This window comes from Pseudorca crassidens, chromosome 3 (assembly GCF_039906515.1).
Source record: "Pseudorca crassidens isolate mPseCra1 chromosome 3, mPseCra1.hap1, whole genome shotgun sequence".
NCBI classification, from domain to species: Eukaryota; Metazoa; Chordata; class Mammalia; order Artiodactyla; family Delphinidae; genus Pseudorca; species Pseudorca crassidens.
Window position 1 is genome coordinate 109,392,156 of NC_090298.1, and position 18,706 is coordinate 109,410,861.

The following is an 18,706-nucleotide window of genomic DNA, read 5'->3' on the forward strand; positions in this document are numbered from 1 at the left end:
GGAAGGGGAAGGGTAAGCTGAGACAAAGTGAGAGTGGCATGGACATATATACACTGCCAAATATAAAACCGATAGCTAGTGGGAAGCAGCTGTATAGCACAGGGAGATCAGCTCTGTGCTTTGTGACCACCTAGAGGGGTGGGATAGGGAGGGTGGGAGGGAGGGAGACACAGAGGGAAGAGATATGGGAACATATGTATATGTATAACTGATTCACTTTGTTATTAAAAAAAAAAGAAATCATACAATATTTTGTGCCTTTTTTCTTTCGCTCAACATTAAGGTATATAATTTTCTATTTGTAGATATACCATTCTATTGCTGAAGGGTCATTTGCATTGTTTCCAGACTTTGACTTTCCAAATCGTGTTGCTGGGAACATTATGGAGCATGCCTTTTGGTGACACAGCCAAGCTTCTTAAAAGAGTTGTCAGGCTTCCCTGGTGGCGCGGTGGTTGAGAGTCCACCTGCCGATGCAAGGGACGCGGGTTCGTGCCCCGGTCTGGGAAGATCCCACGTGCCGCGGAGTGGCTGGGCCCGTGAGCCATGGCCACTGAGCCTGCACGTCCAGAGCCCGTGCTCCGCAACGGGACAGGCCACAACAGTGAGAGGACCGCGTATCGCCAAAAAAAAAAAAAAAAAAAAAGAATTGTCCACACTTGCTGAGTTGACATCCTTACCTCCCATCCACTCCTCAGTCCACCATAATCAGTTTCTGCTTCCAACCTCCCCTGTCTCAGGAGCACCAGCAGGTGTTTTTGTGGCAGCATCCTATGGGTACAGCTTAGCCATCGACAATGCTGACAGGTTCTATTCTCCTCTAGCCTCTCTGGCTGCTCCTGCTCAGCCTTTATTTGGAACTCCTACCCCCATCATTCCTCTCCTGTCAGGATTCCCAGGCCCTGCAACCAGACCTCTCTTTTCCTCAGTCGACTCTCCCTCAAAGAAACATTTTCTTTCTTGCCGCTGGTCCTCTGCACATGCTGTTCCCTTTGCTGAGAATGCCCTTCCTCCTCTTCTCCTCCAGCTGCCAATCCTTCAAGACTCTGCTTAGATTTGAAATCCTTTCTGTCCCGCTGTCCTGACCTCTGGGTGGCCTAGCACTCCATGTACCCTGGGATGCAGACCCTCGAGGCAGTGAACTGCCTCATGACATGAGCTGTGTGCTCATGAGGGCAGGGTCGTGTCTTGTCCATCCCTGTGTCCTCAGCCTCCAACACTAGGTCTGAGGCATAGTGGATGCTCAATAAATGAGCTGAATGAATGAATCTACATAAATTAGAAAAAGAATGTTAAAAACCCAGACTAAGAAGGATATGTTTTAAAAGACCACTGTAGGGACTTCCCTGGTGGTCCAGTGGTAAAGAATCTGCCTTACAATGCAGGGGACGTGGGTTCAATCCCACGTGCCGCAGGGCAACTAAGCCCACGTGCCCTGGAGCCTGTGCGCCACAACTAGAGAAGAGAAAACCCACATGCCACAACTAAAGAGACTGCGCACCACAACGAAAGATCCCGCATGCCTCAGTGAAGATCCCGCATGCCTCAACTAAGACCCAATGCAGCCAAAAATATATAAAATAAGTAAATAAATAATAAATAAATAATAAAATAAAAGACCACTGTATTTTCTTCTCTAGGAAGGGAGGGTAGCACATGAACGCATAAAGATACATCTGAACTATCATTCATGGGGCGCAAGTCCCCAGACTGGGCTACTTTATACCCACAAATTATCTTTTATTTGGAGAGGGCAGCTTGATTTCAGTCCAGCTGATGGTTATTCTGAAACGAACAACCAACCACACACCCACCCATTAGCCATCCCTGAGTACAGACAAACCCCAAGCTCTCACCTCCTCCAGGGCCTTCTTGGCCTAACTGGTGGCTCCAAAGCACTGGCCTATTCTGGGAATTTCCACAGATGTTTCCATCACACATCAAGAGAAAAATCTTCCCAGAATGATTCCACCAGAATCATGATTCAAATGTCAGATTCAGATCATATTTTCCATCTTTCCTCATTGAAAGAATGATGTGGCTCTTGATGAAGCTGAGGCCAGGACACTTGTCATGGAAGGGAAGCTGTATCCACAGCTGTGATGTGCTGGACAAGAGGATGGCTACCAGAGGCGCAGCACAGGCTTAGGCTAATGCCAAGGAAATCCACACGTGCAGCCAAGCAGGGTAACGTCAGGTAAGAGGCCTGCTCACTCCCCCAGCTCTGCCCTGGCACCAGCCACACCGCTGGAGTGAGAGGTTTGGGCACTGAATCACAACCTGTTTTCTAGCCTCCATACATTCTGCTTCCACCACATAGAGCCTGGGCAGGATGGCTCAGCTTCCAATTGAGACTCCATGGTCTGAAAAAGCACTGGACATGAGGCCTGCCCTCTGCAGCTAGGCAACAACACATTTCTGCATCATCAAGTTCTTTTCCAGATCCAGGGGCAGCAGCTGTGACTAACTGACTCAGAAGATGTGGCATCTATATACAATGGAATATTACTCAGCCATAAAAAGAAACGAAATTGAGTTATTTGGAGTGAGGTGGATGGACCTAGAGTCTGTCATACAGAGTGAAGTAAGTCAGAAAGAGATAGACAAATACCGTATGCTAACACATATATATGGAATCTAAAAAAAAAAAAAAAAGGTCATGAAGAACCTAGGGGTAAGACGGGAATAAAGACACAGACCTACTAGAAAATGGACTTGAGGATATGGGGATGGGGAAGGGTAAGCTGTGCCAAAGTGAGAGAGTGGCATGGACATATATACACTACCAAATATAAAACCGATAGCTAGTGGGAAGCAGCCGCATAGCACAGGGAGATCAGCTCTGTGCTTTGTGACCACCTAGAGGGGTGGGATTGGGAGGGTGGGAGGGAGGGAGACGCAGGAGGGAAGAGATGTGGGAACAGATGTATAACTAATTCACTTTGTTATAAAGCAGAAACTAACACACCATTGTAAAGCAATTATACTCCAATAAAGATGTTTAAAAAAAAAAAAGCCAGGGGGCACTCTTGAACAGCAAGGGTCCAAAGCTAAAGGCCGCAGTAGTGACCTGCCCCCAAACCCAGGGTGGAGGGACATGTCACCAAAATTTCACATTGTGAAACTCTTGACAAAAAGCAACAAAAACCTGAAGGGCATTTTTGAATTCTGGGCTGGCTCTGGATGTCAGCTCCTGGAAAGCAAAGGCTGTGTTATTTCTCTCCTGACAGGGTTTAGCAGTCAGGTGGAAATTCTCAGACCCACTTGAGTTAATGGCAAAACCCACTCTGATTCAATAACATCATGCTTATCGTGATCTACCCACAAGGATTATCCTGCCTGCGGGGCTGGTCAAGGATCTGCCAACCGCCTTGGAGGCTCCATCTGTGGAAGGCGTGGGGAACTCCAGGTCACTGCCCATCAAGAGCTATCATCAAGGTAGGCCAGCCCTAGGTCTGGAAAACAGGCTGGAACCTTCTTGCCCCTTCAGGCCGAGGGCAAGTGACTTCCCGAGTCATCAGATGAGATGAAGAGGCAGCAGTGGGGAGAGCACTGGGCTGTGAAATGGGAGAACAGGGCACAAGCCTCTGCCTCCAATTGCTGTTGGTGCCCCCTTGGATAGTCTCCACCCCACCTGCCTCACAGGTCGTGCTGAGGCCCCAGTGACACAGTGATAGGGTGAACGGGCCACTGCAGGCTGCAAAGTACTGTGCCTGTAGCCGTGGTCCTCAGGTGCGTTGTGCCTCCCCTAGGAAGCCTTCCTTGGCTGTTTGCACTGACACTGATGCACGTGTTCCTCTGTCAGCACTGGGCATGGACTGCATCATTTTCTCTCCCTGACAGCCTTGCCCACGGCATAGATCATCTGTGCAGATGATCTTGCCCCAGATCATCTGCACTGCCCTTTCACACACTTTCCCACCTCCAACTTGGCACCTTTAACCACCCAGGTAAGAAACTGGGGACAGGGACTTCCCTGGTGGTCCAGCAGTTAAGACTCCGTGCTCCAATGCATGGGGGCCCGGGTTCTATCCCTGGTCAGGGAACTAGATCCCTCATGCTGCAACTGAAGATCCCGTGTGCTGCAACTAAGATCCGGCACAGCCAAATAAATAAATATTAAAAAAAGAAAGAAAGAAAGAAACTGGGGACAGTGGTGGCAGGGGGGTTAAGGGACCGGCTTATGGCCCCCCGGCAAGTGGTGGAGGTGGGACTTAAAACCAGGCTCTCAGACACCAAATCCCACACTCCTTCCCCAGTCCCTGACACAAAGTCCAGGCAGGGGCAGGAAAGCTGAGGAGTGAGAGCCCCTCCTCAGAGTAATGACGTGACCCAGCTGCCCAGCCCACCTCTGGCCCCAGCTCCAGGAAGTCTGTAGCACCCACCCCACCCCAGACACCCCCAGTCCACACCGTCCATTCACTTCCAGCTGCCCCACGTTGCCTCGCGTTGGCCACTGGGAGCAGCAGGAAGGACCCAGTGTCTGGAGCCAGGCACAGGACAAGGCTCAGCCCATCCCACAGAGGGTGCCGGAGACGTCTCAGTCACTCTGCCAAAGCTGCCAGGGAAGGGTGCAGGTGGCCCTGGCTGGTGGGCTAGGAGCCTCTGCTTACCTGTCGTGCCGCTTGTGAAACACACAATGGAGAGGTCACTGGGTTTCGGGGGCTGCAGAGGTGAGAAGAGGAGTGTGTTAAAGAGACCCAGTGTGCCCAGCCTGGGCTCCTCCACCAGCCAGCCCCTCTGAGCACACCCCCGTGTGTGCACTGTGTGAGGGTGCAGGCATGTGTCGGCACATGTGCATGGCCCTGCATGCTGTCATTGGAAAGGTGAGCAGGCGAGTCCCCAGGAAAGAGGAAGAAAAACCAAGGAAACCTAACCGGACATGGACGTCGATCTGTCCCACCAACCTCACACCTGCTCCTGCTGCCTCGCCTACTTGAGGCTGAGCTGAATTCTAATGGGATTGGGTTGCAGTGGCCATACCTAGGCCTCTATCAAAGATCTCACCGTTCTAGGGAATGTGACCCACTTCCTCCTTCCTTCCCACTTTCTCCCAAGTGTCTGGGTTTAGGCTTGGGAACGGAAAATGTAACCCAAGAACTGAGCTGCCCACTCTGTCACTAAGATTGCTCTGCATCAGGCCCTTGCCCTGGCAGTGTGCACATAGTCCTGGGGTCACCAGGAGGGGCCCACCATGACCACTTGCATGTAGAGGATGGCTTCCCGGAGGAGGTGACATGAGTTGAGACTGAAGGACAAGCAAGATCTCTCCAGGTGAAGTGACGGTGGGCATTCTGGGAGAGGAACCAGCCTGGGCACTGTCAGAGGCACAAGAGACAGCATGCTGCGGGGCCAGAGAGCAGGTCTCTAAGGCTGGGGCACAGTGTGTATAGGTGGGGACACGCCAGGGGCTACTCATGGTGAAGGGCCCTGGGAAGCAGGGATTGACCTGCTGAGGCCTGTGTGTGAGAAAGCTCACAGGCTGGTGAGAGCAGGAAGAGCTGAGCTGCAGAGGGAGCTGGAGGCAAGAGGCCTGGTTAGAAAGCTCACAGCCCCTACAAGACCCTCCCAGGGGCTGTGACCCTCCCTGGTGACTCGAGCCCAGGGAGGATCACTCGGGGCCGACACACAGAAAAGTTCAGAGAGCAAAGATGAACAAAGACAGCAGATGTTACAAGGGGTCCACTTCCGAGTCTGTTGCTGCTCCTGTCCATCCCACCCTCGGGAGAGACTGCTACATCGAAAGGGAAAACATAAGACCTCCCAAAGAAAAAGTTACTGGAGACCCAAGGGTGTCCAGGATTGGCGGCCCTTTTATCTCCCTCCCAATGTCTGACTCCCGTTCCAGGTCGTCCTGGGTGCCCCAAGGGGACGTTTCCTGAGTTGCTTATTAACACAGAGCTGCTACTCTGGCCCCTCTACTGAGCCTTGTGCACAGCGAGGGAGTCTGTGAGGACGTGCCCTGGACACCATAGTGCTCAGTCAAAACCTGCTGGCAGATGAGCTTACCACAGGAACGTGGTGATTCCGCTGGCCACAGTCCTGGAAGAGGAAAACACTGTTTTTAAATGCTCGAGAGTTCTAATCAATCAAAATAAACTCAGCACAGTATGCTCTGTTCCCGCGGCAAGCCCAGAGTCCCAGAATCCCTGCCCAGATGTGGCCCGTGCAGAGACACCACCTCAGCGGTCTCTCCTCAGATACACATCCAGGCCTTGGCCACCCATGCACCCCAGACAGCGGCCTGGGGCCCAGGAAGAGGCTAAGCACTGTGCACATGCACAAGGGAGAGACAGCCTGAGGGGCCCACGGTACGTCTAGACGCATGCTCAAGACACAGTGGCTAGGTGACCCGGGCTTGCAACTAAGTGGTCAGGGCTGGAGGGGCAGATGGGGGCTGCCAGCTTAGGCGTGGCCCCTAAAGCCATGGAGGGGCACAGGCCCTCCATGGCTTTGTGGGTACATTTAAGAGCAGACAGGGAGACAGAAGGAGAAATGGAGGGCCCACAGGCCTAGATCCAGGAGGGCACAGTGGGGGTCAGCTGCTACTGAGCAAAAGGCCTGAGGCCCCGGAGGATGTCCTGGGTCACTCCAGCAGGCCATAAGCTGCCACCAGCCTAATGTCTCTGCGGAGGCCATGCAAAGGAAAATTGGTTCTGCTGGCTGCTGGGGGTCTGGGACACAACTGCAAGAACCTCTCCAAGACTTCTGGACCTCAAGTTTACTACAGTCCTCAGGCTCAGACAGGCTGGCTGTTAGCTGGAAATGAGGAGGCTCCGGAGGCTGTGGGGATAGCTCTGGGGCAGGCTGGCACCACCATCTACCTGTTGGTGCCTGTGTCACTAACTGTGACAAATAACTGAGCCCATCTCAAAGAGGATGCCTGTGGGTACCAACCCCACTACCCACCACCAGCCCTTGTGAAGCCTGCCCTGTTTGAACCCTGACACACCCTTATGGCCCAAGACACCCATCCTAGGGCATAAGATGGGCAGATAACCGGCAGCTCTGGCTCAGTGGCCAACCAGCTGTGGCCAGGAAACAGCCCAGAAGCAGACCCTCACCTCCACAGCCTGCATGGACTTAACGACCACCCCGCAGTCTTGCCCTCTGTCTTTCAAAGCTTCCTCAAATGGTTCCATGAGGATGATCAGCTTGAGCCCTGGTGTCTCCTTCCTCTCCACGTGCTCCAGCAGAACCACGGCTTTCTGAGGTTTATCCACGATCACAGTGCTGATGTCGGCTGCAGGGACCACCAAGGAGAGTCAGGCTGTGCGGGCACAGGCTGTGACCGTGGGCAGCACATGGCAGGCAGTGGAACCATGGGCTGTGTGTGCCACATGATAAGCTCGTGTGTAAATAAATACATACGACAGGCCATGTGGGACATGTATTGTGTCCAGAGGAAAGTGCACAGAGCCTGGATGGAGCCAAGGGCAGAAGACCAGGGAGTCTCCCGGGGTAGATTCCAAGCATTCCTTTTCTTCAGGCTCAGCCCCCATCGTCCCTGGTCTGTTTGAGATATTTACCACCCCACAGCATCTTCCTCAAGCTGAAGTGAACTCAGAGGGTTGGCAGCCCTACGTGGAGGCTGGTACAGAGTCTCCTTCTTGGCAGCCCTACCCTGTGGAAGGAGCCTTTGGGTGAAGTCCAGCTGGGGACAGCTGGACTCAGCAAGCCAACTCAAGGGCCAAAGTGGAAGCCCCCAGCGTTCTCTGAGAGCGGAAGCAAAGTACTTCCTAGTGTCAAACAATCAGCATAAGGTGAAAAGGGCTGGGAGGAGGAGGTGGGGCTGGCTGCCAGGGGCAGGAGTGGGCGGCTGGGCTCACCTGTGTCGATGATGTAGCGGATTGCCCCTGGGCCCAGGGTGTCATAGAGCGGGACCACGACCATAGAGTATGTGTAGCAGGCAAGCTCCGCGATGATCCACTGTGGAGACACACAGGTTGGGGGGAAGGGGGAGCGCAGAGCAGACAGCAGGGCTGCACTGCCCTCAGGCCTTAGGCACGGGGCTCCCTGATCGGGGTCCTGTACCGAGAGCGCTCCGCACAAGGCAAGGGATCCATAAAGCTGACCCGTTGGGCCTGCTCCCCCACGTTCTTCTAGACTTGCTTGCCCCAGGGAATTACGGGACTCAAAATAACCCCAGGCCCACCTCCGGGGTTTGCATGGCCTTCTTCCCCAGATCCTTCTTCCCCCATGGCTCAGGGAGCCACTGTTTGGACAGCTAGGTAGGGTGTGGATAGAACTTGGCTGGAATGTCCAGCCCTGATGAGGGACAGAGCCAAGGGAGTGGGGGATGGCATGGACCAACAGTCTCCAGTTTTCCTCTTGTCCCAGGCCCTACAGACAGCGGGAGCAGGGCTGTTCTACGGTACCCAAGCTTGTGTTCCACTGATGCCTCTAAAACCAGTTAAGGCAGGTGCTCACCTCTGGTCGATTTTGTGCAAAAATGCCGATAAACTGATCTGTACACGGTTTACAATTGTGCTGGAGAAGTCCAGACCCTAGAAATTCAGCCCTGTCGGCCACCTGCACACAAACATGGGGCAGTGATGGGAAAGCAAGGACTCTTCAGCAGGGAAGGGAGATCCCCAGGTGGGATTTCTAAGGTCTGATGGAGCTCCCCAACTCCCTACTCAGTGATGCTGGAAGTCCTGAGAGGTCGCTGCCTGGAGTTTGGCAGACAGTCCAGGCAAGGAAAAAAATGACTCTCTGAGAGCCTCCAAGGTGCCCACAAGCCCCCCCACCCAAGTGCCAGGTCTGTGTGGGTGGACAGGGTGGGGCCTGTCTTCTATTACTCACCTCCTGGTAGGACAGCCACTGATAAGGCTTCTTGGGATTCCTGAAGCCAAGACAGGGTCCATTCCCTACATAGAGATAAGCAGGCCTTGTGCCAGGGAGGAGGGCAGGGTGTGGGAGCCACTGAACCAGCCCATCAGACACCTGGATCAATATTCCATCCTGGGAGGCGGTCCATGGGCCAAATGAACTGCTCCCCAGCTGTCTGTCTAAACTGCTGAAGTCCAAGAAGGCCTAAAGTGCACAAGCATGGCATCTCCCCAGGGAGATCAGGAAGGCCCAGGAATGGGAACTGACACAGCGCTAGTTCCCACAATGACCTGTGTGATGCAGCCCCAAGAAGACATGGAGACCTGGGGGCCACTGGCCAGAGGTGGCAGTTTGCCTCTCTGTGACAACTCCCTTCACCCCACGCCATGGGTCACCCAGACACCTCGGAGGCTCAGGTTCAGAACCATGCCAGCTAGTAGCCTGCGAGTTCAAGGCTCACGAGGGGCTGCAAATAGGAGATATAGAATATGAGCAAAGAGACAGCTTAAGGTCAGCAGTTTTCAGGGCTGTAATAAAGCTGAGGTCAGCCCTTTGGCCTCATAATGCAGCTACTCGTCTGGGTGGCAGGAGGGCCAAGAATGGCTTCTCTCCTCTGAACCTGGGCGCGACTCACCTGCCATACCCCTGGAACCATGCTTGCTCACCCACACCCTTATACCTGCTCAACCCCTGCCACAGCCCTTCCACACCCCCATGGCCCCTCTCACCTGAGATGCTAAGTCCACGGCGGAACACCTCGTACATGGTCCTGGCATCGTCATAGTAGTGGGTGAGCAGTTGAGGGCCATCCCCTATCACGGATCGCCGGGCCCCACCACTGTCCTATGAGCCAAGCACAGGCCAGAGAAGCTGGCTGATGCAGGCAGGCAGGGGTATCAGGAGAGGGCACCAGCATGCACCAGGCTGTACATGGCTTGGATACACACCTGGGCCACATAGTTGGAGCTGGGACACACTCTGTGTGCACTCACACACATGGCCTACACACACCTGGGCTGTACACACACAAACTCCACACACATTCATGTACACGTGGCTTGTACACACTGGACCTGTATGCATCCACACTCAAACACAGGTGGCTCATGCCCAGGGGCCCAGTACACTGGTCTCCCACACACATACACACATACAGCACCCACACACCAGGCAGCATACACTAAATGCCCAGAATCTTCAGTTACTGTTCATACGCACCCGTGGTTCACTCATACAGCAGAGTGGGGAGTGTTGGCTAGTCAGGCTGCCCCCTGCATCAGGACCAACCTGCAAAGGTGTTGCTGCTATGCACGTAGGTTAAGAATCATTTGGGAGCTGTCTTTAGCTAAGAAGGCTCCCATCCATCATTCACATAACAGTGTGATGAGTTTGAGGACTGGCTGGGAAAAGAGGCCTAGAAGGCGGTGGAGGGAATGGCGTAGTAGATGCCCGGGCCCTCAGTGGTTTGGATCCAGAGCGGGACTGTAGCAAACACCATCTGTGCTAGGGGGCGGGGGAAAGGAGCTGGGCTTCTCCTGCCTCTTTCCCTTCCACGTGCCAGCCCTCCTCAGGCTCCCCAAACCCAGAACTCTGCAGTATCACGGCTCCACCTCTTCTCTGAGCACTATTTGGGCTGCACTGGGCTGGCCCATGGTCCGCTACCCCTCTTGGAACATCAGGTCTGAGGAAAAATGTGACAGCCACAGAGCCAACAGCCAAACTCAAAACCACAGGCAGCACTCAGCTGTTCTGCAGTGGAAAGTTCTGTTTGGCCAGTGCTTCCTGAGCACCAGGCCCATGCAGGACCTCTGTGGGAATCTGGGGACAGATACAGTCAGACCTGGTTAGCACTCAGGGGGACAGAAATGAGACAGCAAGAGACTGTGTGCCAGCGACAGAAGGGGCTCAGTGGGCAGGTATGTCAGAGAGTGGCCGCTGAGCTGGGTTTTGAAGGATACCAAAAGGGGGCTTCCCTGATGGCACAGTGGTTACGAATCCGCCCGCCAATGCAGGGGACACGGGTCCGAGCCCTGGTCTGGGAAGATCCCACATGCCGCGGAGCAACTAAGCCCGTGCGCCACAACTACAGAGCCTGTGCTCTAGAGCCCGCAAGCCAAAACTACTGAGCCCATGCGCCACAACTACTGAAGCCTGTGCTCCGCAACAAGAGGAGCCACCGCAATGAGAAGCCCTCGCACTGCAACGAAGAGTAGCCCCCGCTCGCCACAACTAGAGAAAGCCCGCGCGCAGCAACAAAGACCCAACACAGCCAAAATAAATTAATTAATTAAATAAGGAAAGAAATAGAAAAAAAATTTTTTTTAAAATAAAAGGGTTTACTGGGAAAAATGAGGAACAAGGAATGGCGGTTTCACCAGAGGCAACAGGGAGTGCAAACACATGGGGCAGGAGGCACCTGGGAGGCTGTAGGCAATTCATGCCACTCCAAGTGGTAAATGGAGGAGGCCAGAGAGGCTGCAGATCAAGGTGAGGAGTCTGAGCTTTAGGTTGAGGGCAACGGGGAGCAGGGAAGGATTTTAAGCCAGGGTGAGTGACATGATATGAATTGTTTCCTACCGTGTAGCACACAGAGTAAATGCTACCAGGCCCTCTATGATCTGGGTCCCTCTTACCTCTCTCATCTCATTTCCTACCACTCTCTCCTTTCCTCCTTCACTATAGTCACTCCAGATTCCTACACTCCTGGGGGATGAAGCAAGGGAGGGTTCCATCCTCCCCAGGAAGGGAGACCTTAGCTGTGTCCATGCCCTGTCCTCCCAGCCAGACCCGTGAGGCGACTCACTCTGTGGCGTTCAACCTGACCCCATCCAGACCACTGTCACCTCCAGCCCAGAAGCCCCAGTTGCCTCCTCATGCCTGCCCCTGCCAAAGCCACAGCAAAAACTGGCCCTGTCTCTCCTACTACTGACAGCCTCAAATAAATCCAGGCTGTCCATCTCCAAGGGTCCCTGCCCAATTAATGGGGCTTTGTCCTTGCTGGCCTCTCCAGATGAGTTGTAACTGTAAGCTTACCAAAAATAATTCATCTTAGTGCTTTCTCTGCATCATCTCACCAAATCCTTACCATAACTTTAGGAAGCAGATACTCTTTTTATTGCCCACTTGACACATGAGGAAACTGAGGCTCAGAGAGTTAAGAAACAGCCGAGGACCATTAGGCTAGTAAGAGGCATGGCCAGCCTGCAAACCCACGGCTGCTGGTAACCACAGGCTACTGACGCATCCACAGCCCCTCTCCACCTCCCAGCCACACCACATGAATCGCCATTTCCCAAAGGCACCAGGTGTGTTATCACACACTCTCACCTCTGCACACATCATTCCCTCTGCTGGAAAAATGCCCTAAAGATCCCAGCCCTATCTTGACCTGAGCCCTCTCCCACCAGGCCAAACTCTGTCATGCTTTTGATCGGTACCTACACGACATACCATCGAGAGCAAAAGCAAGGTGCTGCACAGTGTATGCAGTATGTTATCATTTTAAAAGGTGGGCAGACATCTATACATCTATACAACTGCTAACACAATTCTCAGGGGAAGAGAACTTAGAGGCAAGGGGAAGAAGGTGGAAGCTTTTCAGTCTATGTCCTTTGGTTGCTTTTGAACTGTGTGACTATATTATCTATTCAAAATAAATGGAATTAAAGTTCTTTAAAAAGGCAAAATAAACTCCATAAACTTAAGAAAGAAATCTTACTGGTCCTTCTAGACAGAGCCTAGACACCCTTGTCCAGGCTGGGCCACCATCCCTTCTTCCCTCAGTGGCTCTACCTGTGAGTCCATGTGCTCTGGGAGGGCAGGGCCCTGGGTGGGCTCAGCTCTGGGTCCCAGTTCCAGACCAGGGTTGGGCACAGGGAGAATCTGGGAGGGAATTTACCTGGCAGCCCCTTGAGCACATGCTTAGACCGCCTACTGAGGCAACGTAAGCCAAGGCCCCCTACCCAAGAAGCAGGCAAACCAGAGGCCCAGGGCAAAGCCAAGGTCAGTCTCTGCCCAGGCTTTAGTTACTGGGAGAGGCAGAAGGAGCCTCTAGTAGGAGAGCCTGCCCAGGACCACTTCTGGGCTTACTGGCTGGCTGCCGGGAGAAACGGAGATTCTCTGGGCCATTTGAGGTCAAATAAGCCATAAGTTTGGCTTCTTCCTTCAAGATGCCTGTCCCCCGCCTACTACTTCCCACAGCCCAATTGCTCACACCCTGCTCACCTCCACCTCCTCTGACTGCATCAGGAGATTGCACGGTGGTTGCAAGGCCTTTGGCCGGTGAGTGAACCAGTAGGCGAGGATGGCAGCCAGTGCACCCATACTCACGAGGGTGGTGGCTGAGAGGCTGCGGAAAAACTGGCCCAAGTCGCCTAGCTCAGGCAGCCGCAGCATCCTCAGGATCTCCTGAGTCTGCATCTTCTCCAGAAGCGAGAGGATGAACTCTGCAGGAAACAAGAGGCAGGTGAAGGAGGAGCCCTGACAGGAGGCAAGGGAGCAAGCAGTCCTGGGCCTCTCCTCCCACCTGTCTTGTGTCACAGGCGACACACTGATCTTGGCCAGGCCTCGAGCGAGTTGGGGTACACAGGCTCCTGGTGCAACACAGTGTATCCTGAAAGCTGGGTGCCTGGAAGGGCCTTTCCCGGTGACAGGCCAGAGAGCCCTTAGCAGTCATACCTGACAGTCAGACATCCGGCCCAGTTTTCCTGAGAAACATACACTCAGGCCCTGGGCCCTGCCTGACACGTACTTCCACATCTTTCAGGAATAGAGAGCATGCTCTGACAGCTTTGGAGTTAACACCTCCTGAGCCCTAGGGCCCGGGTGTACTGCCTCTCCTGTGTGGTCATAGAATTTTGCTTATCCTTGCTCCTGCGACATGGACTGGACAGAGGGGCAGCAGGTGTGCCTAGCACAGTGCCCAGAACGACAGGGGGTGAAGGGATGCAAACTCCTTCCACTCCACCTCAAAGCTGCCAGCACCAGGCTCTCACCCTAAGGGACCCAGAGAAAGCAAGGTGGCAGGGCCCACAGAACAGCCCTGACAGACACTTCCTGCCCCCGAGATCTGAGGACAATGACCTACCTGACAAGGGTCCAGTGGATGACACACAGCAGAGTCCCCTTAGGCCCACATCCTGGCCCACCATGGGGTCTCCTTGAAGAAAAGTTGGAGCCAAAGGCCTGCCAGCGCCAGAGGTAATGCTGGGGCCATCTTTCTGAGGAATAGCAGAGATCCCAAGAGCAGCCAGGGTGAGGTCCGGGCACTGTTCTCTGACCCCAGACTGCACTGCAGCTCTGCACCACCACAGACCAAGACCCAAGAAGAAGGGCTAGCCCCACCATTAACTAGGCCTGTGTTGTCCTCCCTGGGATCCCATCTGCTAATGTCCAGAGGAAAAAGGAGGTGCCAGAGGGGAGCAGGAGGTAAGCTGGTGGGAAGGGAAAGGAATGAAGGCTCGGAGAGAAAGGGCTCAGCAAAGTGCTGTGTGCACTCCTAGGGGTAACGAGAATCCCTCGTGACATTGCATATGGTGGTCTGGGTGCCACGCTCACCCACTGCAGTCCAAGTGGACACAGTGGGCCTACAGGGGCATATGGAGGATGCCCTGAGGCGGGCAGTGGGAGCTTTTCTGTGAGAAGCACTGGTGACTGAATTTGGTTCAAAGAGGGAAGTCCCCAAGTGCTACCATGTCCTCCTGTTAGCTGCTAAGTGAAGTAGTGTTGGCAGAACAGACACATGACCGGCAGGGCTCAGGGGTCTGTCTGCACTTTGCCTAGGACTGAGGAAGGTAGCCAGGGAGGGCCAGCTGGATACTTTATCCCCACTGGGGCCTTCTTGGTGCTACTGTCCACCTGAAGGGCCTAAAGCTAGAAGTGCTGTATGACACCTATAGGTCTGCCAGCTCAATGAGGATTGTGTGGGCTCCAGGCTGACAGTCACTGGCCTTCCATCCCCAACCTTTGGGAGCATGGCTGTTGCTTTCCTTCTTGGGAAAGAATGAGAAACCCAACAACAGCTGCTCTGCAGCCACAGGATATGAGCCAAACAGCAATTTTGAGAAGAGAGAAGAGAGGTCTGCTGAACTCCCAATAAGTGGCATTTGTGCTGAACTGTAACATCACCACACCAAAAATAAGGTCAAGGCTGTGCAAAGCCATTGTAGAGAAAGCAGGCAAAGCTCCGGAGTTCAAGTCCCTTCTCCTGCACTTATGAGCTATGCTAGGTCGAGCACACCCCACTTCTTTAGACCTCTTCTTCCCCATCTTTAAAATGGGGACATTATCACTCAGGCATGTAAAGCTCCTCATACTGGATCTAGCATAGGTGGAGGCATGCTGGGACTAAAGAGATGGCTAGAGGTATGCCTGTCAGACCAAGGAGGCTGCTCAGTCCAGGTAGGAATAACCACTGGACAGAGGTGGCCGAATCCAGGTAGTACGGACCCACAGGAGTTTATGCTCTACAGATGGCACGACAGGCTGTCTGAGTCCGGGGAACATTCGTCGACCACCTACAGGCTCTGGGTGAGAGAAGTGAGCCCCCAGCCAGCCAGAGCATTCTCACTGAGTCCCTGAGGCGGAGATCCAGTTTTACCAGCAGCCTCCTTGAACGGGATCAGTTTTGAGGCCATCCCACAGGAACAAACCACTCCTGGCATACTGGTCAAATTAAGGTTCTGCATCAGCAGAGGGCAGGCTATGGACCGCAGTGAATTCACCAAGGAAAACTGCTCTGGGGAAGACGCTTGGCAGGAGGCCAGCTGGCTTTCCTAGGAGATTTACTTCCTTAAGCTGCAAATGGCAGACTAAGTCACAGCCAGGCCCATCAGATAAACGACTCACTACATAGTGGAAAATCTAGATATGCCCACCAGCTCCTGGGGTGAGCTCTGAGAGCTGAGTGAGGTTTCCTCTAATGGGCTGAACTGACTCCATGGGCTAGGAAGCCAAGGCCCAAGAAGTCCTGGCTCAGCTCTAAGGCTCAAGTACGTGGTCCCAAAAGTTTTAGAGAAAACCCCGGAAGGATGCCTTACTACCTCCAGTCCCCAGCCCTTGGCAGTTGCTCATAGGCCCTAAGCTACAGCCGAAAGTGGGCACTGGCTGCAATGCTGGGGTTGTCACAGAGCACAGACAGGAATGGCCAAGGCATCCACCCACCCACCCATCCACCTACCCATGCACCTAGCAGACTCTCATATGGCCTCTGCTCTGAGCTAGCTCAGTGCTGGGCACTGGGACAAGCCAGATGTGGGCCTACCCACAATCTTACGGGGCAAATACATGAGGCAGTGGGCAGTGCCGTGAGTGCCGTTTGGGCTGTGCATGGGGAACCAGAGAAGATGCCCAACTCGGGTACGGAGAGTCAGGGCAGGCTTCTGGCAGGAAGTGGTATTGATGCTGAGACTGAAGGATAAAGAGGAAAGGGTGTCCCAAGCAGAGGGAAGCAAATATGCAAAGGTTGGAGCTGAGGGAGACCATGGAGCACTTAGCAAACTATATATTCTCTCAGGAAATAAAGTCTTGAGCCCATGAAATCTTGTACGAGGGTCAGTGCCACAAGTCTGAGGCTGGTTTCCCAGATGTGCAGAGCTTTCGGCCATCACCAAAGTATCACAGTTTCCAGGAGAGGGAAGAAGAGAACTTGCCTAAACTTCCTAAACTGCTAGTGTGTGGGAGCCCATGCCTACACACTGCACTGCTCGATCCTCATGACAGCTCCACGTACTCATTATAAGGTGAGGACATAGAGACTCCACTGAAGAAGTTACCTGCCATTCACAGGGACACAGTGAGCAAGCAGGGTAGCCAGGACTTGAGCCCCAGACGACTATGGCCTCTCAAACCACTGCCTTGTGTTGCATCGCAACACTAACCCTTGCCTACACTGTACCATCCATACCCAAACCCATGCTCTCCTCTGCAGTAGTGCTGAACCCACAGAAAACCATCTTCAGGCCTGCTCAGAAGAGCCCAGGCAGGTTGCAGGGGGTAGGGGCCACCAGAGCCCGTAAGCAGGGCTCAGCCAGTCAGGCCAGTCACTTGCTCTTCACCACGCACACACCACAGGTGGGCTCCCTCCTGGCCTCACCTTATGAACTTGCCATCCTCCTATGGCTGGGTTCTCTTCCAGGAAGCCCACTCGCCTAGGACACTGGAGGGTGGTGGGAAAAGGGCTTGGCTACCCACTCTTCCTCAGGCTTCTGTTTAGGTGTCCACCCCTAAGGAGGCGTCTGAAGTGACTGCAGCTCCTCTAGTCCTAAGGCTGAGCCTGTGCCCCTTCCTGGCTGGGCAGCAACCAGAGGGTGTCATTCGTACAGGCTTGCCAACCTCAGACAGTCACGGGTGCTTGCACATACCGTGAGATGCCCTTCAGACCGCCGGGAGCCACTGGAGTGGAGAGCTGCAAATTCAGGTCCTCTGAGGACATGGACCTCAGAGCCAGCCTGTGCCACCAGGCCTTTGGCTTGGGGCAGAGCAGAGCCTGGGCCTGGGAGTCTGGTCTTATCTCATTATTTCACAGGGCCTTGGCCTCTTCTGACCTCCTCTCCTTCTCTGTCCCTGGGGTCCCAGCCATGGCTGCCTCCTTCCAGGCCCCCAGGAGGCTCTCTTGGCTGCAGCAGCATGGGGCACAGGGGGCATGGTGGAGGGGGACAGCACCCAAGGTAATCAGTGGTGCTGGTGTTGCCAAGAAAGCGGCTATGAGTGTTTGTAAATATTCACCTGGCAGGGGTACCCAGCCCTCAGCATCAACTAGCCTCTTCTCCTCTAGCACATCCTATGCCTTCGCCTGGGGCACAGACCAGTTCAGAATACCAAGTGGTGGCACAGGCTGGTTCAGGGCACATGGAAGGTGGGTAGTGAGAGGCATAGCTGTCAAAACCCAGGAAGGGAGAGAATGGGAGGAAGGGGGGCCCTGGTCAGAAGTATTTTGACACCAAGGGGGCAGAAGCAGAGCCACAGGGCACATTTCCAGTGGAGATGGCCCTGAGACCCATGGCTCCACTCCAAGAGCCCTCTGCTGGTCCAGCTTCCTGACTCTAGACCTTCACGATCTAGCAAGATGGTTCTATCAGGACTACTTCCTAAACACCTCCCAAACCTGACCACTCCTCTCCAGCCTCCTGGCCTGGCCTGGTCCAGCCACCACCAAGTGCTGTCCAGACTCCCACACCAATCTCCTCACAGGTCTTCTTGCTCTAACCAGTGTTTACACTGATACCAAAGTTATGTTCCTGATACACAGACATAACCATATCATGCCGCTGCTCAAAAACCTTACCTGGCTCCCTTCTACCTTAGGACAAAAATTCAAACTCATAATGCTGGCACTGAGACCCTCCATGATCCTCAGATTCTTCCCTCCCCTTAGAATCACACCAGCTTTGCTCTGTATCAGCCTGGAGGCAGGTGGGGGTCCTTGCAATGGGGTTCCAGGTCTGTGCAAACTTCTGAGGGCTTCAGAAACGGGGAAGCACAAGGCAAGCCAGCAGATCATTAAAGAACCTCCTTAACTCCCAATGAAGAGCTCTGAAATGAAATCACAACCTCCCAGGGGCCAGGGTCCCCAGCAAACAAGTCAGGGAAAGGGCCCAAAGGGAAGTTCTTGTGCTGGACTGACCCGGGTCCAAATCCTGACTCATACTCTTGACAGCTGTATGACCTTGGACAAGTCACTTTACCCCTCTAGCCTCATATCAAAAATCTCATGGACAGAGAATAAGGTACCAGGCATGCAGTAAGGGAGACATTCAGTAGATAGAAGTTAGCTAAGCAGTTACTCTGTCTCTGCCAGCCAAAAGGGCTCAAAGACAACTTGCAAAATTACATGCATTCACATCCTACCTTTCCAGCAGGCTCCTGGCACTGGGGA

At 53.8% G+C, this 18,706-nt stretch overlaps 1 protein-coding gene across 11 annotated transcripts in view; it reads right to left on the reverse strand.

Moving 5' to 3' along the window:
• ACSL6 (acyl-CoA synthetase long chain family member 6) overlaps window positions 1–18,706 on the reverse strand; it is a 65,965-nt gene that overhangs the window by 34,417 nt on the left and 12,842 nt on the right. For 8 of the 11 annotated variants that reach the window (XR_010942089.1, XM_067731670.1, XM_067731672.1 and 5 more), the window contains 8 exons: window positions 13,057–13,277; window positions 9,561–9,675; window positions 8,806–8,870; window positions 8,431–8,532; window positions 7,830–7,929; window positions 7,065–7,243; window positions 6,010–6,042; window positions 4,614–4,665 (listed from right to left, as the gene is read on the reverse strand). Coding sequence is in view for 10 of the 11 variants with exons in the window: in XM_067731670.1 (XP_067587771.1) it covers window positions 4,614–4,665; window positions 6,010–6,042; window positions 7,065–7,243; window positions 7,830–7,929; window positions 8,431–8,532; window positions 8,806–8,870; window positions 9,561–9,675; window positions 13,057–13,277 (867 nt within the window). In the remaining variant the exon portion in view is untranslated. The remainder of the gene's footprint in view (window positions 1–4,613; window positions 4,666–6,009; window positions 6,043–7,064; window positions 7,244–7,829; window positions 7,930–8,430; window positions 8,533–8,805; window positions 8,871–9,560; window positions 9,676–13,056; window positions 13,278–18,706) is intronic. The other 3 variants (XM_067731678.1, XM_067731679.1, XM_067731671.1) reach the window with 2 other exon arrangements.